At 39.4% G+C, this 24,404-nt stretch overlaps 1 protein-coding gene across 1 annotated transcript in view; it reads right to left on the bottom strand.

Moving 5' to 3' along the window:
- TMEM26 (transmembrane protein 26) overlaps positions 1 to 23,241 on the bottom strand; it is a 40,583-nt gene extending 17,342 nt beyond the window's left edge. The window contains exons 1-3 of the mRNA XM_040624384.1: positions 22,997 to 23,241; positions 6,989 to 7,067; positions 480 to 593 (exon numbers count right to left, since the gene is read on the bottom strand). Of these exons, the coding sequence (XP_040480318.1) occupies positions 480 to 593; positions 6,989 to 7,067; positions 22,997 to 23,187 (384 nt within the window). The 5' untranslated portion in view covers positions 23,188 to 23,241. The remainder of the gene's footprint in view (positions 1 to 479; positions 594 to 6,988; positions 7,068 to 22,996) is intronic.
- Between the last annotated feature and the right edge of the window lie 1,163 nt (positions 23,242 to 24,404).

Below are 24,404 nucleotides of genomic sequence, written 5' to 3'. Positions count from 1 at the left end.
AGGGTCTGGGCCTTGAGTCTCTCCCATATACCATTTTATAATAGGCCATGGTTAGCTTGACAAATATCAGGCAAGTGAAGAACAAAGAAGTGATTCTATTTTGGCTGGAAATCTTCCGTATTTTATTAATATAAACACCTAAAAATATATAGGCCAGATCCCAGTCTTTTAAGTATATCATTCCTTCATAAATAATATGTATCTCGCTTGTGCATATACAATCTGACCTAAGTATTAAAGGTTACTTAATGCTGCAAGTTAAGTATATCTATTAATATATTTAAGATATATATGACCATTATGCATATTAAATGTGTTTAATATATAAAAATACAATTATTTTGCAAATTCCTGAGCAATTAAACAACTGGCAAGTCTCCTTAGGAAAGAATGAGCTGAAAGATGTAGAACATGCTATCCTCACCAAATGAAAAGGCGATTCGCTAGATCCTTTAAAATACAGTGGAAAAATCTCTCACCGTCTTAATGAGATCATCTGCTCCACTGGCTTGTTCACTTGATATCAGACTTTGATTGAAGTTTTCTTTGTTGCTGGTATTTTGTGACGTTCCTTCAGATTGGCTACTGCAATACTAAGAATTTTGTAAAAAAGCAGTATGTTAAAAAAAACTCCACAATATGTAGAATTTAAAATGACTTCAGTTATCTAAGACATTATGAGTAGATATGTGGATTTACACAATATGCATAAATATTTACAAAATTCAGATTATAGTCTTAAAACAGAAAAGCACTTTTCAGTTAATATGAGAAGAAAGTCAACTATACATGTTTTATTTTCCCACAAGTCTATGAGGATATAGATGTTCCAAGTTCATTGTGCAGAGCTGTAGAATTGTTTAAGTTTTTATTTTAATTTCAGTGAGTACACATACAGTATTATATTAGTTTCAGGTTTCCAATATAGTGATTCAACAATTCCATACATCAGCTGGTGGTCATCGTAACAAGTCACTCCTTAATCCCCATCACCGATTTCCCCCACTCCCCCACCCACCTCTACTCTGGTGGCCATCAGTTTGCTCTCTGTAATTTGTTTCTTGGTTTCTCTCTCTTTTTTTCCCTTTGATCATTTGTTTTCTTTCTTAAATTCCACGAGTGAAATCATGTGGTATTTCTTTGAATGACTTATTTCACTTAGCATTATACTCTCTAGCTCCATTCATGTCCTTGAAAATGACAAGACTTCATTCTTTTTATGGCTGAGTAATATTCCATTTTATATATATAAGGCACATCTTCTTTATCCATTCATCTATCTATGAACACTTGAGCTGCTTCCATATCTTGGCTATTGTAAATAATGCTGCTATAAACATAGGGGTGTATGTATCCCTTTGAATTAGTGTTTTTTTATTCTTTGGGTAAATACCCAGTAGTACAATTGCTGGATCATAAGGTAGTTACATTTTTAACTTTTTGAGGAACCTCCATACTGTTTTTTTACATTGGCTGTACCTGTTTGCATTCCCATCAACAGTGCACAGGGGTTCCTTTCTCTCCACATCCTCGCCAACACCTGTTTTCTTGTGTTGTTGATTTTAGCCATTCTGAGTGGTGTGAGGTAATATCTCATTGTAGTTTTGATTTGTATTTTCCTGATGGTGAGTGACAATGAGCATCTTTTCATGGATCTGTTGGCCATCTGTATGTCTTCTTTGGAGAAATGTCTCTTCATGTCTTCTGCCCATTTCTTTTTCCACATTCACATAATTTTTATTATAGTACATCATTACCGTACATATTTATATAGTACATCATTCTACTTTATTATTAGTTATTGTCAATCTCTTGCTGTGCCTAATTTATAAATTAAACTTTATCACATGTATAGACGTTGACTTTGGTACTATCCACATTTTTAGGCATCCACTGAGGGAACTTAGAACTTATCCCTCATGGATAAGAGGGGACTACTGTATTCCTTTTGCTGAGAATTAAGAAATATGGGTAAATCATTCACTTTCTTTATGCTATCCAATGTATTTTATTTATTTATTTATTTATTTATTTATTTATTTATTTTAAATAGCACTTGTGAGCAGAGGGGTGGAGGGGCACAGGGAGAGGGAGGGAGAGAATTCTAAGCAGGCTCCAGCATGGAGCCTGACATGGGGCTTGATCTCAAGACCCTGAGATCATGACCTGAGCCAAAATCAAGAGTCGATCACTTAACCAACTGAGCCAACCAGGTACCCCAATTCAATGCATTTTAAAGCAGTTACTAAAACGTGCAGTCACTGAATTCCTCTTCACCTTCATATTTAGTACTTAATGACTGTATCTGGACCACACCCTGAGACTTTGCCTCCAATGACTGACCACAGACTACAATGAATAAGACATTTAGATCTGGTGTGAAAATACATGCCATTTAGGATTCCTTCTTAAAATGCTAATGAAATTTTCCTGTCATTTTTCTGCCCATTTTTTTAAATTGGAACATTTGTTTTTTGGGTATTGAATTTTCTAAGTTCTTTATATATTCTGGATACTAACCCTTTATCAGATATGTCATTTGCATGTATCTTCTCCCATTCCATAGACTGCCTTTTAGTTTGCTGATTGTTTCCTTCACTGTGCAGAGCTTTTTATTTTGGTGAAGTCCCAATAGTTTATTTTTGTTTCTGTTTCCCTTGCCTCAGGAGACATATCTAGAAAAAGTTACTATGGCTGATGTCAAAGAATTTAAGTGTCTGTGTTCTGTTGTAGGACTTAATGGTTTCAGGTCTCATATTTAGGTCTTTAATCCATTTCGAATTTGTTTTTGTGTATGATATAAAAAAGTAGTCCAGTTTTCTTCTTCTGTAGGTTGCTGTCCAGTTTTCCCAGCACCTTTTGTTGAAGAGACTATTTTTTCCCATTGGATATTCTTTCTTGTTTTGTTGAAGATTAACTGATGATATAATTACGGATTTATTTCTGGGTTTTCTATTCTGTTCTGTTCATAGATCTATTGATCTATGCATCCAGTTTTGTTTCAGTACCATACTGTTCTGATTACTACAGCTCTGTAATAACATGAAGTCTGGAATTGTAAAGCCTCCAGCTTTGCTTTGCTTTTTCAAGGTTACTTAGGTTGTTCAGAGTCTTTGGTTCCATGCAAACTTTAGGATTGTTTGTTCTGGTTCTGTGAGAAATGCTGTTGGTATTTGAGAGCTGTACAATTCAGGGAGTGACAGTTGGTATTCCTTTCTTGAACCCTGGACCAGTTGTAGAACAAATCAACAATGACAGCATTAAAACATGGATGATCCTGGTCAAAAAACATCCATTCTAAGTGTTTCTTCCTTGTCCAGAACGCTCTTTATCTAAAACGCCATTTGCTTAAGTAGGTAATCCAATTATCTTCAATCTTGCCTGTTAAGCACTGAAACAACCAAAAAAATTAACATGTTCTTCTATCAAAATATATATTTTAGTGTCAGTTTGGAGGTCAACTTAGGTTTATGGAAAATTTGACAAAGACGCAAACTAAATGTTTTTCCCTTTTTGTATGTAAATTTCTACAAGTGAACTGTGCATGATTTTTATCCAGATGCCAGGAATCCGAGGTAGAGAAAAAGTATACAAGAGAGGAAAAAAGTGGCACTTGAAAATGTAAGTGTAACTAATGATTATTTCACAAACGGTTTTAAAAAAAAAGTTGATTTTCTTTTTAAACATCTGCAGGGCTAACATACTTTTGAAACATACACATACACACATCACTACCATCACCACCTCCACCACCGTGTATCTATGGTCACATATTTGGATTTAGAGAGAAACTATTTTTTAAAAAAATGCTAACGCTGTAAGAAATGTACTTTTCTTAATTATTCTGGATGCTGCATCAATCATTCTATAAGCTACTTGAAAAAGTAAAAAGAAAGTCTGTCAAGAAGCTATTTTTTTTTTCTATTCTCCATCAAAACAACTAGTGTTATGGGTGAAATGACAAGAATACTTAGGAAAAATGGCCATGTACCATATCTCTAAATAGCAAAAATCCAGCTGTTTGCACCTTTTTTTTTTTCCTGTACAGCTAAGGCTCCAGGAAAAGATAATGAAGATAAAAAATTAAATCTTAGAATCAAGCAACAAATCCTCATTGCATCTTTGTGAGAATCAAATGGGCAAGAGGAAACAATTTTGGCCACTTTATTCCATAGGCATGAAAGCAGACTATTTATTAAAAGTGGTAACCTTGATATTTTTTTTTTACATCCTTAGCACTAAAAATCCATAGACATCCGATTATTTAAAAAAAAAAAAAAAAGTCATCTGCCCTGCAGTGGCGAATAGCTTTGTGGTCCATATTATGATATTGCAACCTGAGTCCCATTCCATTCTTGTAATTCTACTTGTTACAAATTGATGAGATTTTCCTTTAAGTGGCAGCTGTGTTAGGACTGCAAAGAACAACTGGTTTGATTCCTACAACGTAACCTGACTTGTATTGTTTTTATGGTACTATTATTTCCACTTAGCATTGTATAGTGCGTTAATGTAGATGATCTGGGTACCAACAAGCCACTTTTTCATGGGCTGTGTCTTAAAAATTCTTACTAGCTTCAAGAATATTCCTTTGGGTCAAACCAGACCCTAACACCATCAAGACCAGAAAGTTTCCATTGTTTTAATCGTGCCACTTCATAAGTAGACCTAAGAGTTACGGTCATAACTGTTGTCATAATCATCTTGTTTCCAGTCATGTAGACCTAGCCAGATGCAGAAATGAAGGTACAGAACTGATCACCTAGGAGGAATGTCCTAATGAGATAGGTCAGGATGTTTTCCTAAGGCCAAGACATAGGTTAGAACATTTAGGATGTAGAATAAATGGAAAATGTGAAAGGAAATTAAATTACTATCCTGTCATGAAAAAAGATCAGATGATTTGGATGAGAACTCCTCTAAAACATAGAACACAAAACTGAGAAAGGGAGTGTGGTTTAACAGAGTAGGGTTTAAGACCTAGGTGTTAAGCCCCAGAACTGTTATTGATTAGCTGTGTGGCCTTGAGAAAATTACTTAGCCTTTCTGAGTCTCAGGGTCCTCTTCTTTAAAATAGAAATGTATATACCATGCCTAACTTACGGAGTTGCTGAGTTCATAAAGGAGAAAATGTATTTGAAAATACTTTGAAAGAAAGGACTACATAAGGAAAAGTTGTTATTATCAAAACCAAATTTTTTTAAACGAATGGACTAAGAGAATTGCTGTACCTTCCTTTATTCTGCTATTTCTCATTTCTTTAAATGCAATTCCAAGACTGTTTTGTCTCCCTTTCTCTTGCTTGTTTCTACTTCCATCTCTGCCCACCCTGCCCAATTCAATCTTTGGGCATTCATTTTAATTCTTAGTGTCAAAATGAGTCAAATCCATTACTACTAAAGGTCCAATTTCTTTTGTAGTATGAAAATTAGAGAGGTACTGCCTGGGGCTCAAAAATCTTTTTTTATTAAAAAGAGAGCTTTTGGTTGCATGCTATTTGTTGTAATGGGATTTGACCTGTATATCAATTAACTGTGCAACGCATTTATATTATAAAAGCATTTGGGGAAATGAATTGTTATTGTGGATGATAGTCATGTTATCGAATTGGATGCGAAGGAAAGAAATGATTCAAATCACCAGAGCTTATTTCCATACCCCTGAAAGTAGTAAGTAGTTAGGAAATTGAAACAGTCCCCTAACTCCTTATGGTACGATTTTTAAAAACCATGATAACTTGAACCAGCCAATCCAGTGTTACAAAAATATTTTGCTACAGTCATAGAGATAGCCTATGACTTTAATATTTTTTAAATAGGGGATTTAAAGCAGATAAACGTTTTCTTCATGCCTATTTTACTGGTATGCGCTTGTGGAATTACAAATAGTCCACAGGGCTAAATTCCCCTGTGTGTGCCTAAAATTTGGAGCAAGCATTTTCCAGATAAGGTTTGAATATCTGAAACATACATCAGAGGCTTAACTTTACTATAAAATGACCAACCACAGCAAAGAAATCTGTATAGGGGCAAATTCTTATCTTGACTAATGCACCGTATCAGTACTATAATATTATATCGTAACTACAGCTTATCTGTAACATAGTCCCGAAACCTGAGCCCAGAAGATGTGAGGTCCAGGCTGAAATCTGCTGGAGTCCGCCCTCTGCAGTGTTGTGCGGGAGCATTAATAGTAATAAATTGTGAATCCAGTCCCGATCCTGCTACCTAGGGTTGCCCATGTAAGAAGCAACTCACTTAAAAATTAGTAGCTCTTTCTCTCTCTATAGATTAGGGACTCTCATTGGAAGCCATTGTTTATCTTTTAAGTCAGTGTGGTCCTAATACATATAGCCCACCTTTCCCAATGGTGAGTCTCATACTGCTCTCCTTTACCCTTCGTGTCTGGCTCCAGAGTAGAATTCCTATTTCACTAAAACAGCTCATGGGACCCTCAAAACGGAATCTTTTGTACTCTGTAAGGCCTGAATTTTAAGACAGACTGTTTCAAATAGCCCCTCCAAGTTTGATTGCATTTACATAGCAGAGCCTGGACAATGGGGTTTCTTTTTAGTTTTTGCTACTTTTAAAAATGTCATTTTATAGGATGCTAGATTATTGAGCCCTGCCCATTCGTAGTACAATACAGAAACTCATTGAATCTGCAAAGTTTAAAACCAAATTTGTACACACAATCCTCCCCTACCCCATGTAAACTCTAGCACATTGGGGGCCGGGGGTGCTTAGGAACAAGATCTCTAACATAAGTTGTTAATTAATTATGTAATCTTAAATCTTAAACAAACGTAACATTTTTGTTGGTTTTGATAGATCATGAATTCACTTTCTTTTGCTAATGGCCTCTTACTTATTCAATTCTTGATAACTCCGGTTCCTTTGAGAAGTGCATTTCTGAAATAAATTGGATTATAGTATAAAAGTAGTTTACTGATGAATATTCCACTTTCTTACTTTCCAAAGGGACATACCTGGGTCTCATCATGCATTTCAAGAAGCCATAATGATGGAACAATGCTAATCAGATATAAAAATATGGCTGGTGAAAACCTGTAAAAGAGAGGGAAAAAGATCTCTCAGTTTTTACAGAAAAAAATTTTTTTAAAAAGAAAAACAAATACACATACCCCGATCACATCGAGTCAAACCTTTTTATCTCAAGTGTTTATTTCAATAGGGAAAAAAGTATTATGTGATTTCTGCCATATGGATTATAGAGAAACAAAGTAACTGCAAAAGGCACTAGCAGCTGTCATTCTCACTGAATTTCTAATCCAATTAATAGAAGTTAATTTTAATATGGTTTAATGGGACACTGCCAACTAGTTTCAGGCAAAAACTGGATATTTTGTGTTTATTATGTTTTACAACAAGCAAATACAGCAATAGTAAATCTTCTTGGATTTTTCAACATTGCAATTTCAGGAAGATTGGCTACATGGTTTAATATTAACCTAGAATTCTGAAAGCTCAAATAGTAACATCCTGCTAGAACACAAAAATCAGATGATAATGACCAGGAATGAGGAATATCAACTGACTGTGTGTATCTGCTAAACCTAGTAGAAATAAAAATGCAAACAAACAACAACAGATGTAGTGCTTGGTATTATTTTAAAAGGCTATCTATATTCATTATTTTCTGGCTCAAAATTCAGAGGGCAGTCCGAAGAGTGGGCTTTTATAGTCAAACATATTTAGGTTCAAATACCAGTTTTGCCACTGGCTCTGTCTGCTTCCTAGTCCACAAAATGGAGACAGTCACTGTATTAGTCAGCTTGGACTGCCATACCAACATACCACAGACTGGGTAGCTTAAACAATGGAAATTTATTTTCTCACCCTTCTGGAGGTTGGAAGTTTGGTGAGGTCTCCCTTCCTGGCTTATAGACAGCCACCTTTTTGCTGGGTCCTCACATGGCCTTTCCCCTGGGCGTGCACAGATCTCTGTCTCTCACTTCTCCTCTTAAAAGTCTACCAATCTTACTGGATTAAGATCCTACCCTTATGACCTCATTTACCCTTAATAACTTCTTAAAAGCTCTGTCTCAAAATAGAGTCACCCTAGGGGTTAGGGCTTCAACACACGAGTTTTTGGAAGACACAATTCAGGCCATACTGGTCACATTTATCTCACAGAGGTCTTTATTATACTTTCTGTAAAGCAGTGCCTGGCAGAGGTGGGCATTCCATAATAGATAACCACCATTAGTATTTTTATAGGACATTATACAATGAAAATATGCCCTTAGAAATTTGAAATAAGATAAAAATAATATACTTTCCAAATTTATTTCTTAAGATCACACTTCATTTTAGATTGGACTGTTGCTTTATAGGCCATCTCAAAGAAAAAATTGTAAGTTAATATAATTTTATTAAACTACTTTTAGTATATGCATGTGATGGTTTAAATTGACCTGAAAAATAGAAATGTTAATTGCTCAACAAATAGAATTATTTCAGTGAAATGGTATTAAAACCATATTATATAATCCAGGAGAGAAAAGTGAGCAAACTTAAATGGAAGAGAACATCTAGAATGGACTTTTTCAAGGCTGTTAACCCTTTCACTAATATTGCCTTTCAACTTCTGGAAAGAAGGAAGAAAGGACAAAAGAAAGTGAGAGTTTTTTAAAAAAAAATCAATATTTAATATAGACACTCCTCCAGCTTTGATTTCCTGCAAAGAACTAATTTTGAAAGAAAAGTTATGGGTCATGATATTATTGAAATCTGACTCAGAAGATGGCTGGGAGACAGAGAGATAGCAAAAGCCCCCATGTTGAACATACTCTTAAAAAGAAAAGGGAAAATTAATTCCTTGACCTTACATATCAAGGGAAACACCAGGAGAGAGCATTTCCTTTGTGAGATTGAGAAAGGAAATGAATTCCAGTTGCAAGGACATTTGGAATATGTAAATGTTTGTTCGGGTACCTCAAATGTTGACTGGATTGGAATTTTCTCAAGTTTCTCGGAAGTAAGTTTGGGATCGACTCCCCTAAAAATACCATTACAATAATATCTAGGGAAAGCATGGACTGAATATATAATAACTCTTGAAAGAGGTTGAACATGAAACAAACAACAACCCTTAATATCTTCTACGCATAAGACTTATTTCTATAATTGGAAAAGAAAATACTATCCTATTTCAAGGTATTTCCTCTACTTAGGAATCTGGTTATGTCAAAAAAAAAAAAAAACCTTAAAAACAAAAACAACAAACTTCAAGATCCAAGATTTTCTATGTTACCTGCTACAGAACATCTAAATTCCGTAATCTGACATTCAAAGCCTCCATATTCTAGTCTTTCCACTTCCCGTTTCTCTTCCTGCACCACATCCTCAAAACAAAACAAAATGTTTTCTACAAAGTTCCCCTCACTTCAATCTGTCCTCATAGTCTTTTTTGACATAAGTGAGAAGAGGGTAGAAAGAAGCAATCACACTGAAAGCTCAGGAATTTATCATATTCAACTCAGTCCATAGCCTTTCTCCCCATATGTCCCACCCTCTTAACCCTACACCAGAGAGGATTTGCTGGAATTTCAGGAGGCTTCCAGGTAGAGTTACTGGTGAAATGGAGAGCACGCCAAAGTGATCGATAGCAGATCACCATCAGGAACTTCCTCCTCTCCTTCCTGTCTCTCTAACTCCCCTGTAGCCGGCCATGGTAGTTGTACAGCTGAAATTAAAACAACAAACCTTACGAAGAAAATAGAAGTCTCTCTTATCTAGGGAAGTATTAAAACGTGTCTAAATATATTCTACTTTGGATATGAGGAATACATTTCAGCCACGTATCACATATGTTTTGTTTGACCGTTAGTCCCTCTTAAGAACAAAGTGCTCCCTGCTCCGTCAGCTTGATTAATCTGAGAAGAGAGGTTCTGAAATGACTTTAGAGGAAATGTCCCTCCAAATTATGACTGCCTGCTTTGGAATGCTCTCCTCTTGCCTCTCTACCCATCAACATCCTACCTGTATTTCAGAGGCATAGCAGGAATTAATCTTAGCTTATATTTCTCTTGAGACCCAACACATTCTCCACTATTTCATGGTTATGTGTATATAAGCCTTAGCTTTCCTAATACAGGGTCCTTGAAGGCAGATTCTGTCTTATGTATATTTATATCCCTTCCCTCTTTCTTCTCATTCTCAGTGATAATCAGGTGTCTTACTAAGTCTTTAATAAATGCTTATTAAGACAATGCTGAAATGCTTGAGTGCCTGAACTTATGAATAAAGTGGAGGGAATGGAGGATACTGGCATCTACAAGGACTTTTTTTATTCCCATTTCAGGAGATCCAGTAGCAAGTACGCTCCTGGACTTGTGGCCTGTGAGGAATTACTACACAAACCTAAGAGACCCAGATTTGAATCATCTGTTCCAAGGTACATCTTCCAAGGTAGTGGAAATTTGCTACCTTCCCTGTGACTCCATGTTCTCGTCTATAAAATGGCGATGAAGTATCCAGCTCATTGGACGGTTGCGAGGATGAGAGGAGACAGTGCGTGTCATGGGCCTGATAGTGCATAGCCCAACACACGTGCGCCGCTGCCTTGCCGAGCCTCAGCTCTGCACGTAAACTCACAGCTACATGTTCGGTACCTACACTCAAGGAGGACCCAGAGGATCCCAGGTTAGGCTGTTTCTTCAAATAACTCACAATCAATCCTATTTTCAAACTATAATTCCCCAAACTAAACCTATTTAAGACATCTTGAATCCAAGGAAATGGTTTGCACCACTGAGGACGTCATTATCCCTAACTCCACATTTGATGTGGAGGCAATTCCTGTCATCCGGTCATGGTTTGCGTGGGCCATTTGCCCATGATGGCCCACAAAATGCCACGGTCAAGGCCCTGTCTACCTCTTGGGCTTCGTTGCTTGACATTTTTCCTCGCCGTGCTCCCATAACATTGCTTTTCATTCAGTTCTGGAGAAAACCTACGTACCTTCCTAACTCAGTCCTTCACACATGTATTTCTCTTCCTTGAAATATCTCTTTACCCCCCTCTTCACCTGATTATCTCCTTCTCGTAGTTCACATCGGGGGTATGAGACCCCGTGGAAGAACTTTCCTTGTGCCTCCAGTCTAAATGAGATCTCCTTGTTGTACTTGTCCAATAGCACGCTTCACTTTCGCCTTCTAGATCTTCAAAAGTTATAATTATAGATGTGCACGTGTGTGTTCGTTGCCACTTAACTGTCTCCCAGAAACTGTAAGTAGTATGAGCACAAAAGCTGTGTGTTCATCATTATGCCCTCAGCGCCTCCCACAGCACCTGGCACAAGGTGGGTTCCCCACAAATATTTGTTGATTTGATAAGGCCCTGGTTGATTTAAAGTTTCTATGTTCTTGACACCCTGTTGCTGGTTTGACTAGAAACCTCTTCTTGAAATATCGCCATAAAGTGACTCTTATCAGAAATTTTACTGAGGGAAACTAATTATTCTGTTCTTATATGAGTTTAATATTGTTTTGCTACTATGAAAGATTTAATATTCCAAGGTGACATTCTAGCCATTACTTATTAGTTTGAAGGTTTGCCATATTCTTGATCATGTGGTGTCAGGGCAATTCTAGTTTTGGAACCAAGGAGAATCTGAACTCTAAAAATTAAAAACTAGGCCTGATCCTACCTTTTTCTGTGTAACTAATCAAATTGCAGCCTTTCCTTAGGAGCTGCCATGTAACTTTACTCCAGTCTTTATGTCTTAATTGCATCAGAAGTAAGTCAGAGCTAAGTACTTTGTATAAAGTCTAATAGCATAGAGGGGGCTAGCCAACCCAGAAATAACTTAAATCAGGTTTCTAGATACTTGTTTATGAAAATAAGATATACTATTTATTAATAAGCTAACAAAACTGATAAACTTATGATAAATTCATAAAACATATCCAAGCGGGGAATTTTTATAAAATGTGTAAAACCCTATTACTAATCAGCTATCTGGCCTTAGAGACGCAAATATACTATGATACCAATTACCACTATCCTGTCAGAATACAAAAGGTGCCCAACATTAATGCTTTAATGACAAATTATTTTGCTTATTTTTTTTTTTTTTCAAATTAAAACCTTTCAAAAGCTATTCTTTCTCTCCACGGAAGTTTGGTTTTGGTTTTGTTATTTATTTATAATTTTTTTAAAAAGACTATTTATTTATCTGACAGAGGGAGAGCACAAGTAGGCAGAGCGTCAGTCAGAGGGAGGGGGAGAAGCAGGATCCCCGCTGAGCAGGGAGCCTGATGATGCGCGACTCAACCCCAGGACCCCCCGGATCATGACCTGAGCCAAAGACGACGCTAAAACGACTGAGCCGCCCAGGCGCCCCTTGTTTTGTTTTTTAAACCAAAGCCCTTATCCAACCCACTGGTTCTCACTAAAGCACATGGCGGGAGCAACATCTTAAAGGATTTTTTTCTCTATTTATGTACTCATGTGTTTACTAATCAAATATGTTAAAGGTCTTGTTGCCTGCTAGACACTGCCCTGAGCTCTTAAAGAGCTAGCCTCATTTTTTTGTTTGTTTCATCCAAAAATAAAATATTATTTATCATACAAAGTTGTCATTTCAACAAATCACAATGTTTTTCACAAAATGGTTGTGTCCCGACATGTGGCAGTTTAGCCCTCCAAGGGACCTTATCTACTTTGTTTAGCTCACCGTTAGTCTAAAGTGAGCGTTCCATTTTCTTTTTTCTAAAAATGACAATTATCATTTTCTTATTGAGAAAGTAAGCCTCATTCTTTTGAGGAACGTATTATAATATAAATAAGGAAATAGAAAAATTAACCATAATATCCCCACTACCCGGTTTGAATTTTCTCTCTGCAAACAGTGAAGATTCTAGTCTTCTAATCACATGCATACATCTGAAAAGAGATAATATTTAAGCGAAGCGAAACTACTGTTCCAAGATAACATCGGTGTGGATCGCGATTTTATTTGCGCTTCATTCCTCAGTATTTCCCATGCTAGAAAGGCGGATTGGAGTTGTAAGGATGCTAGACCCAAGTTTCACAGTCTCACGTTAAACTGCCTTGAGTGTCCTCAATAAAATTTCCAGAGCACTTTATAATAATAGGCCTATTTTCATGGAAATCAAGAAACTAGGTCAAGATACCCTTTCATGAGCCCCCAAATGGTGTCTAACAGTTTAAGGACTGTCTGTCCTCCTTTCACACAGACTGCTTTCTCTAAGTGGGCCTTAGCATCCGCGATTTCGGTCCGGGCTGCTCAGCAACGGCTTAGTGTCGGTCCACGGCGGCAAGAGTGGCCAGCAGGAAAGCTCCCACAGACACCTGAAGATGTTCTTGCAGAACACAGGGCCCCGGGCCCCTGGGAAGGCACGAATCCAACCGCAGACACCACCCACCCCTTCGTCTTCCTAAGCAGCACACCCTCCCTGCGCAGAGCCTTTGCCTGTGCCTGCCCCTTAGGGAGGGGAGGAGGCCACAACCAATTGGCCCTAAGCTCACGAGTGCTCCCTCTGAAAGGAAAATCAGATAAGAGGTGAACCTGTCTTAACAGGTGCCCAAATCAGAGGATGGGTTTGTCGCGTCCGTGATCTTCTGGGAGAGCAGGTGAAGTACAAGTTCACAGGAGACCGGAAGGAATTTCACATGGGCCGGGAATGCCCATTCTTTAGGCTTTGAAAGCCCTTAACAAATGCCCACATTTAGGTTTTACCAAGATAACACTTGTGAAGGGGAATAGTAGGGCTCTTCATTGTAATTTTCATTGTCTGTTATTGCCCGTTGTTTTTCTAATAAAGTCATATTCCCAAATTATGATATAAACTGGCGGCAAAATTAGTACTGGGTGCTTCACTTAAAATGTTCCAAAAGGATATCTAAGGCAAGAGTGAGCTTTATTAAATTTGAGGTTGCTCACATTCAAAACACAGCAGTACGCTTCAGTATGACTAAACAAATTGTAGGAACAAAATATGCATCAATTTTAGGATCTATGTACTATTTTTCTCACAAAATTTCCGAGGCAAAGAAAATCATGACATCTTCTTAAATGAATTGGTTCCAACTAAAACCCTAAGTACTGCTATCATGCTATTCCCTCAATCTGAAAAGCTCTTCTCTCTCTCCTCTCAGCACTCCTGTAAAACCCCAGCCACTACGAAGGCCAGTACATAAATCACTTACCGGAGAAGTTTTCCTTGTCTGACAAGCAGACCGTAATGATCATACCTTTATTCCGCAGTCTTGGACTGAATTTGTGGGAAATTATTTGGTTCTCAGGGTGTTGTTTTTTTCCTGTTCTCATATAGCTGCATGTATTTTATATTCCGTCAAGAACATCATTATAGCACTTAGTACAATAAATGATTGTTTAATGATTAAGTGAACTTAAGTGCTAACGACTACAGGAATTGTAATGGTCTCTGAGAGGATAGAATGCATGATGGATGTTATTTATGTAATGCTGTAACTCATTTCATTCTATAAAAGACAGTGGTATTTATTTCTGTTCTGTAGAAGAGATTGTTTCTTCACTTTAGGACCAAAAATAAAGCGCTCGAGGATTCCCCCTCTTCTGTTTTGTTCTACACCCTGTGTTGGCTTTCCAAGCATGCCTGCTTGCGCGAGAGTGTCTCTGAGCCGTGTCCATGTGTACTCTGCACTTTTCCACATTCTGTTCTAAGCTAAATCATCCCAGTGCTCACTTTCAGGTCACCCCAATTTTGAAAAAGGCAAACTACTTTGACCCTTTTCCCGCTATAGGGAATCCTTGATCCTAAAAATCTATGTAGTTGTATTTTCCACAGACAAAACCCAATCTGTGTAGTGAATGCAGAGCCCAAGAAATCGGCTGGTGGAGTCGGATGCTGGGATGGGGATGGAAATGCCTCTGAGCTTTCGCTTCCTCCTGAGCCGGTAGAAGCAAGAATCGTACCTCCAGGGCTGTAGGGAGGCCTGAATAAGGTAATGCGGGCAATGTGCGTTCCTAGCTCAATACATGTGAGCGCTCACCAGAGGCTAGGAATTGTTTTTGTGATTTAGTATAACTAGTTGTGACCTTAGACAAGCAATAGAGCCTTGCTGGGCAGCAGTGTCCTCATCATAAAATGGTGATGAAGAGAAAAACGATCTCCTAGGGAGGGTCATCGTGAGGATCGCTGACATAAGGCAGGTAAAGCAGGCCAGCGTTGTCACTACTCAGTAACTGATAACTGTGTCCACCCCTTTTGTCACCATCGCCATTATCACCTTCATCGTCACACTCATCACTACTATTAACGGACTGTCGGAAAATGGCACAGACAATTTATTAGGAGGTTATTTGAGGCAGATTAAAACAGGTGTGTGAGACAGGAGGCTCAATCAGGGAAATAAGAAAGCAAAGGAAGGAATACTGAAGGACTCAGCCAGGGCTGGCAGCAACGCTGATGGTAGAGACGACTTTTCCCCCTGGGGAATGCTAATTTTTTATTCTAATAAGCCAACAACATTAAGTCAGTCTCTTTGAAATCAATAGGAGGAACTGAAGATAAAATATAACACCCCTCCCTAAACAACAACCGTAGGTTCGTATTCAGAGAAAAGAAACCAAATGAGTCCCCACCTTGGCATTTTATATTAACAATCTGTACGTCCTTAATATTACTTCACTGTGACTTTCAAAGAAAGGTCCATTTTTGATACATGCATATAAAAACCCCTATTTTATTTAAAAGCAAAACACTGGTTTTCTTTAACAAACGAACTTATATCCCCTATTTCTAACTCTCCTGATACCAGTACGTCAGAGGAACTTCTGGGGTAGTGAGGGACATGCACATGGGGAGGGGACTTGATGGAAAGGTGAAATTTCCATTGTTGGAAAAGAAGTTAAACTATTCAGATTTGTCCCGATGCTGTATGCAAATAATGGCACTGCATGAGAAGGAAAAATGCATGAAATTGAGAAGGAGGGATGTATTTATACCGGCTCAAGGGAGCTGCCCACACCAATTTGCACTCGGTTTTTCTCCTTGTCAAGTATAAGAAGTTACAAAATATTAGAACCTTAATTTTTAGTTCTAAATGTCTCCGTTGAACATAATCTTGGAAAAAGCATCCAGTTTCAGTTAATGGTTCAGTTTCCTGGGGGTCCCATTCTAAATGCAGACCTAATTATTGCTTTGATCCCAAGTCCATTGTGAAATAAAACTCTTAGGAGTGAAGCATAGGACTAATTCAAGTTAAGATAAGACTCTTCTTCCTAAACCATGACTCAGATCACGAAAAACAAAGTCATTTGTTAATAACATTCAATGTGTGCTTCCAAAAAAGATGCAAACCTAAGTCATCCTTGTGCATTGAGCTCAAGGCTCAGGACATAAAACACATACACACAAACAACACGTGATTTAGACAGTGAATATGTGATTTAGTATAACTAGTTGTGACCTTAGACAAGCTAAAACTCTCGATACACACTGCAGACAGGGCTGATAAATCCAATACACAGTGGAAAGTGTTCCTAGAATAACTTAAAAGCTAAACAGAGATTTCAAGAAATCTGGACAGCAAGTGCGAACAATGGGAGAAATAGTCTATCTGCTGGGAGAAATTTCCATTGCCCAAGTTGGCCATATGGAAATCACAAGCCCTCCTTCTAAATCCCTTCATTTCATCCTCCCTGATAGCCAAAAAGATCATCAGCAGAAGAGTGCTTTTATTTCCCGACTGTTTCACTGGCATTTTTGTAAACAATTTTGATAACGGAAGATACATACTGTCAAACACTACGGAATGACATCAGACAAAGGCGTTCTCCTATACTACCCGAGACTTGTTCAAGGCCAGGCTTCATATGGTTTCTGTCAAGTCTAGGTTTCTACTTCTGCTGTTGAACCTTCAAAATACAATTGAGTATTCAACACAGATTTCATTGAGTTTTTTTTGTTTTTACAAAATTGGTTTGAATTTGAAATCAGTTTAGGATAGAATGTCTTCTGATTCCTAATTTGTCTTTCCTGTTTTTAGTTGGAAGCCACCCAGACATTGTCTAACACATGGTGTTTCAAATGAGATATGGTAACAATATAAAATTTTGAAGGAATTTTTCACTTGGAGGCAAAGGACATGGGGAAGAGTAGAGACAAGGAAGAAGAGAAAAGCAAGGCAGTTTTATCTGTCTTCTGGGGGTATGTCAGAAATGTCCAGGGCACACTCGGCCCTTCGCTCTCTCTTTTTTCATCACCCTGGCTCTTCCCACACTGGCTCCTCCTCTCTAAACAGACTCAGCTCAGATGTTGCCTGGCCAGCGCGGCTTCTCTGACCGCCCAGTGGAATCTTCCCCCTGCCCCCTCATCTCTGTAACCGCAAGCAGGCCTCCAGGGTTCTCATCGCTCATTTGTTACTTATTAGCTCACTTGTTTCTTATTGACTTCTTTATTTTTCTGAGTCCCTGGACTAAAATGTGAGTTGCTTCAGGGTGGGATTTTACCTGTTTTATTCACCTCCGTATTCTTGACACTCAAACAGTGTTGAATACCTATCAACCGTTCCACATATGTTTGTTGAATGAAGACTGATAAGGCTGTGTGCTTCCTCCAGGGAGATCTGCTCAAGGTTTCCTACACTCACCTTCCTCAGGAAGTCCTTGAACTACACAGCCTTTGCCCTCCTGTCTCTTACCCATTTTTCCTGCTCCAGTTCAAAGGCCATCACGGCCCTTCTCCCTACCCTACCCAGCCCCTGTACACTTCATCACATCCTTTCTCCTCTAAACCGTTAGGCTCTTTTTTTTTTTAATATTTTATTTATTTGTCAGAGAGAGAGAGAGAGAGTGCACAGAGGAAGTAGCAGGCTGAGGGAGAAGCAGGCTCTCAGCTGGGCAAGGAGCCCAATGTGGGACTCGATCCCAGGACCCTGGGATCATAACCTGAGCCGAAGGCAGACGCTTCACCGACACAGCCACCCAGGAGTCCCTAAACTTGATACCCCTGCTGCTTCAATTGCCAGCTCAGTGATCCTACATAAAATGCCTCAGTTTCCTCATCTAAAATCTAAAATCTAAATCTAAAATCTGAAATCTAAAATTTAAATCTAAAATCTGAAATTTAAAATCTAAAACTGCGCCTCAGTTTCATCATCTAAAAATGGGGGAAAACAGAAACAGAAAATCACTGCAGCTGCTGTCAGGATCACTTGGAATAATCAGTGTAGGACACTTGAAAGAGCCTGGGCATCAACAAATGCTAAATATTCATAATTATTCTTATTCCCACATATTTAAACACTTAATCAGAATACTACCCTTTATTTTAAATCTCAAACATGTTAGTTTTCTTTTTCTTCTGCCTGTTCACTCAGCATCTACCATAATACCATATGTACTTATTGGATAATTTTAATTTAGACATTTGATTAAGCTCAATAAAGGAAAAAGGAAAGAGCGATAATGAAGAAAGGTGACCAAGTAGGTGAGGTATTTAATTAACTCAATTATACTTATCTCATATTCTTGAAATTCTTTTTTTTTTTAAAGATTTTATTTATTTATTTGACAGAGACAGAGACAGCCAGCAAGAAAGGGAACACAAGCAGGGGGAGTGGGAGAGGAAGAAGCAGGCTCATAGCGGAGGAGCCTGATGTGGGGCTCGATCCCAGAACGCCGGGATCACGCCCTGAGCCGAAGGCAGACGCTTAACCGCTGTGCCACCCAGGCGCCCCCGTATTCTTGAAATTCTGATGAGGAAAGCTCAGTGCTTAAAATTCAGTATTTTTGCCCATAAATCCAACTTAGATTTCTATTTATTCGTAGATACCGCCTCCTTTCAAGTGAACAGGCTTCAAACTTATCACAATCTTGGTCATTTTTCTAACCCCTGAGGAATATTTTATCGGTATTGGCAAATCAGCAACAGAAACACTGTTTTGTGTCTGACTTTACCTAAATGGTAATTCGTAGAACTATTGGATTTTTACCTGGACAACAGAGAATAAAATCAAGAAACAGTAAAGCAAGTGATACTCGCCTCCATCTTACAGGAACGTGAGTGAATGTGCATGTGAAATTAATAAATGCCAGGCGAAAAGGAGCAGATTCCACCGGCACACATTTCTTGGGCTTAACAAGGGATGTATCATTGGCTTACCTTCTCTATCCTATAGGATTCCAACAAATTAAACTTCTCCAACTGCAAGTTATTAGTGTTGACGTAATGTTGCTGTCCCCGGACAGCTCAGCAACACAAGTTCCATGTTTCCTTTCCAAAAGATAGCTAAAGAAACATTCTTTTGACAAGTGTAATATGTTTCCTATGTTTCAGGAAATTTTTTTCACATTTTCCTCTATAGCTCAATGTATCGTTCCATGATTTCTGTGGGTTTGATTTATGTGGGGCCAGGTGCAAATGTTAGTAAAAAGCACAATGTTCAAAGTAGACCAGAGTAGCCTAAAGGAGGTTCATGGATTTGATGTTCCAGAAAAGAAATTTTCACCTCCTGTGTGTCCGGAGATTGATCTACCATTCAGGCATTATTTGATTCGTTGATTGATTTTAAGTATAGGAAGGTTTCACTTGCTTCTTCTTCTTAATTTGTAAATGGATAATATATTCAACTGATACAGAGGATAATTCTTTGACAAGTCCTTTAAAAAATTAGCCCATAATATACATACCTCTGTAACCTTATTCTCCTGACAACGTATCACAGACATCCTTCTAGGTCAATAGCTAAACTCTAGCTCATTATTTTTAATACCAACAAAATATATACAGTATGGATACATTACAATTTTTCAACCAGTCTATTGATGGATAATCATGTTGTTTTTAGCTTTATTTTTTACTTACAAGATGGAAATTAATATTTTTGTATATATGTCTTTACATATGATCACCTTGGATTCTATAGGGTAGATTCCAAAATGTAAGACCAATGGATCAAAAGGTATATAACATATAGATCTGCATATAGGTCTATATAGTGACACTTCCCTATAGAGAGATCTAGATACTGTCATAATATTTACTTAGCTTTTTTTTTTTTTTTAACTTCATCAGTCTTGATTTCCTGATGGAAACTGTTGTTGTTTTTTTAACACTCACAAATAACAAAAAATCATGCCTTGCCCTACTCAGAAAATGTCAACCCAGAAATGAAATACATCCCAAATCAAATACTTTTTAATTGTTACCATGTTATATCATGGTATATCATTATACCAATTATATCATGTTATAATTTTCTATATTTTTTTAGGATCCCATCTTCTGATTTTTTTTCCCTTATGACAGAATAGTGTGTGAGCTTTGTCCACCACAAAAATGACCACATTTGCAGGCTCAGTAGAACAAAGCATTTAGTAATATCAGAAGAACAAAGCATTATTAATCACATAATTCTATTTAGATCATTTACAAAGACTCAGTTGTTCCTGAAATTTTATAAGCCAAATCTACTACTTTCTTTGCTTATTTTCAAATATTAATCTAGATATTAAGCCAACACATTTTTTTTCAATAAATATATATACTAAAATATATAGTACACATCATGGCCTGTTCTGAAATAAAGGTGAGAAATTTTTTCTACTTTTTGATTCTGAGCCAACGGTTTATTGGCCAGTCCCTCAAGTAAAGTTGTTGGACTTGTATAGACAAAAAATGTGTCCAGGGGCATCTGGGTGGCTCAGTCCTTAAGCGTCTGCCTTCGGCTCAGGGCGTGATCCCGGCGTTATGGGATCGAGCCCCACATAGGGCTCCTCTGCTGGAAGCCTGCTTCTTCCTCTCCCACTCCCCCTGCTTGTGTTCTCTCTCTCGCTGGCTGTCTCTCTCTCTGTCAAATAAATAAATAAAATCTTTAAAAAAAAAAAAAACTTAAAAAAAAAAAAGAAAATGTGTCCAGTTGACATATTATTTTTTAATAAGAAGAAAAAAAGAGAAAAATCCTAAGATCTAAAAAAAAAAAAATTCCTTTTTTATTCATCAGCCATGAACTATATTATTTCATTTAATTTATAACAACCTATAAGTATTTATAGATGAAGAAACCGAGGGTCAGAGAGGTTAAGTAACTTGCTCAATGCCTCAGAGCAAATAAGTATTGCTCCATTGCTCCATTTTCCTTCTGATTTTGAAACCACACTCTACACAGAAATACGTCCCCAGTTCCCTATTTAATTCTACCCATTGATCACCCATTTTTGCCCCAATCTTTCTTCCTCTCATAGTTGTAAGTTGCATACCAGTCAGAATCAGCTGCCAATGATGGTATAGACATGAAGGTAAAGTTCCAAGTGGCTATTGTATTTCTACATAACTGGTGGGGAATTTTGACTTAACATGAGTGAAGGCCTCTGGTCTACTCTTGGAACACGAGGGAGGATATTTCAGGGCTCAATGTGTTGGTCCTCCTTTTAAGGTTGAATTTCTCCCAGAAACTGTGCTGGTTGGTGACAGGACTAGCTTCCATGTAACACTTTTCAACCTCAGACCTCATGCTCCTGGTACTGAAGATATTTTCTCCCCCAGCATCTTCAAGCTACTCATTAAAAACGAAATAAATCTCCTATGACCTGCTAGAAGAACGCTTTTCTCCCCTTCTGTTTCTTTGACCCTAAGGCTTATTGGGGAAGCTAATGCCATTTTTTCTTTGAGGTTTTTAAAAGGCACATTGGAAAGTACCTCAAATCTCTCCTGTTTAATAAGCTGATCATAGGATGGGGGAGGAGCTATGACATTCCCATTCTTATTGTATTACATTAGGATTCTACCTGAATAATTTTTTCACTGGTAAGTCTAGTAATTTTTCAATAGTGGAAAATCTAAGCAAGATTCACATCATCTTAAGAGTCACAACAACACATTCTCACCCTTGGACTGTCACGAAATACACAGCCTTTTGCAGTTTAAAATTAAAACTGTAGAGAGGGTCTCCCCCCCCCTTAATATGGTGGCTGACTATATACATGCCATTGTGCATGTAATTCTTTGATTTGACTAATAATATTTTCTTCTAGCATTAGGTATTTTTAAAAGTATTGACATATATGAAAATATTGCCTTATTGGGTTTTTTTGTTTTTGTTTTTTTTGCTAATGTATAGTATACATTTTACTGAATTTTTATGTGACCATAGTTTTACTGTTTTTAAAACTTAATACAGGAAGAGGCCTAGCTTGGAGAAGTTTGGATGAAAATCTACTGGGAGAGGAGGGATGGAGGTGGAAACTCTTTGTAATGGCAAAAGAATCTTTTTCTCAACTCTTCTATTTCCCCTCAAGTTTTGGGGGAGGAAATAAAACATCACACAGAGCCTGTAGTTCTTGCAGGTTGAGATGAAGTTTGAACCGCCCTTGCTGGTCCCTCCACCAGCGTGGCAACCCTACTTTGACAAGATAACTTCCATTAATCAAGGTCCTAGGGAACCAACGTGCGGCACCTGAAGCTGGTGCCCTGCCAGGCGCCAGGCTGAAGGGGGCGGACGGCACAGAAGTGCTTCGAGGGGCCTCTAGCCCCGGGAGACTGTTCTATGCACACAAGCTCTTACAAAAGTCGCTTGTGCCCAGCGAAACGCATCCCCACACCTGCACGCACAGAATAACGAGTACACACCCACACACCCCAAGTTCAGAAAGCAGGGCACAGGGACATCCCTTGCCCCACGACTCCCTCCGCTCTGGAGCCCCTTCTGCAGAGCAGGCAAGCGCCTCCCTTCTTTTTGCACACCTTCCAAGTTGTGCAACCTGGGACTGGGTGACACCGGGCAGCGACTGAGCCTTCCCTGTGTTGCCCTGGGGTAGGGAGGACCGCGAGGTACTCCGGCGGGTCCCAGAGATGCGCAAGCATCTCGCGCTCCTGGGCAGCTCCGGGCGAGGACAAAGAGGGTCGGAATCCGGGTAAGGGATGGGCGGGCTGCGGGGGAGATGAGCTCTTGGGCTGCTGGCGAGTGGGGAACAGTGCCCGGGGACTCCACGCGCCCTCCCTTTCCCGGGGTGCACTCACCATTTGTAGCCTCTGCCGCGCTTGAACTTGAGGGTGAGCCCAGTCTCCAGAAAGAGCAAGAGGTTGAGCAGCGCGAGCAGCCAGTACCGCGGCTCCTTCTTCACCTCGGTCACTCGCCAGACCCCGACCAGAGAGTGCAGCACGAACAGCAGCCGGGTGGCCAGGGCGTTGAGCAGGACCAGTCCCTCCATGCCGGCCCGCGAGCTCTGCCCGCCGCCCCCCGCCCCCTGCCCGCGCCCCGCGGGCCCCCTGGGGAGCCCCGGAGCCCGCCCGTGGGCGGGAACGTGACAGCTCGCGACCCGCCGCCGCCGCCGTCCCTCCACAGCCTCCCGCGCCCGGAGAACAGGAGACAGCGGCTCGCCCCTCCCCCAAACTTCCTGACAACTCTCAAAGAGGGGCGAGTCTAACCCAGCCTGTCTAGACTGCTGGGCTTTCCAGGGAGTCTGGGGCTGCGCCGCCGGGGGTCGGGGCCTTACTCCCCCGCGCTGCCCACCTCCCTCTCAACCCCGGGAGCCAGGCTCCATCCCTGCACTCTAGCCATCGCACCCCCGCGGGGTGTCATCCCAAACTTCCCGACTCCGAGGGCTGGGCTGGAGTGGGGGCCGAGGTGCTACTTGGCCTGAAAGGGGGGAGAGGGGCGCATCTGTGGCATCTCCTCCCTGGCTTTTCCACCGAAGTAGTTTAATTCACTCACACTTCTTACGGGAACAAGCTGTCATAGTGACTGTAAGCTGGAACGGAGGAGGCCCAAGAATTCGCTGTCCAAGCAGTTTTAGCAACGCTGTTGCCGCGCAGTTTGAAGGATGAAAACTTCACGGGGCTAGAGGAAATCAGATGGGGGCTTTCTGAGAGCGGTCCCTGCACCTCAGGGTAGCCCCGGTCACTTCCACTCTTTGGTCATGGTGTTGGTAAAGGGATGTTCTTTATTATGTCGTCCCTACTCTCACCCCCACCTCCACTAATTTCGTCTGAAAGTTGGAGGATAGCAAGGCGGGAAGGCAGAGGGGAGAGTGAGGGAGGAGGGAGAAGGTAAAGCCAAGGGTTGGACTTGTGGGAGCAATTCGTGCAGCTGGGAACTGCACCCTTGAGGTCAATGACCAATGAAGTCAACTCTGGTCTTTCCAGCATCCAAGGTGAAGAGGAAACTGAAGTCAGGGTTTCCCAAAGCACCTTCATGATTTCTGTTTCCTTGTTTGGCTTCCTACTGCCTGTACCACTATTTATTTGACGTGTTTCTTCAAACGAACTCAAATTTTTACTGAAATAATTTTAAATGAAACTTTATATCACTTATAAATGGAAAAAACAGTATAGTAGGCCGTAGGTGGAAAAGTAATTACAAAAACAAAATAAAAAAACTAAAAGTTAATGAAATCTCACTAGATATTAATTACTGCCTTCTAAGGCT

This window comes from Ursus maritimus, unplaced genomic scaffold (assembly GCF_017311325.1).
Source record: "Ursus maritimus isolate PB19 unplaced genomic scaffold, ASM1731132v1 scaffold_7, whole genome shotgun sequence".
In the NCBI taxonomy this organism is placed as follows: domain Eukaryota; kingdom Metazoa; phylum Chordata; class Mammalia; order Carnivora; family Ursidae; genus Ursus; species Ursus maritimus.
Note: the sequence above shows the minus strand (reverse complement) of the source record. Positions and strands in the feature narration are given on the sequence as shown.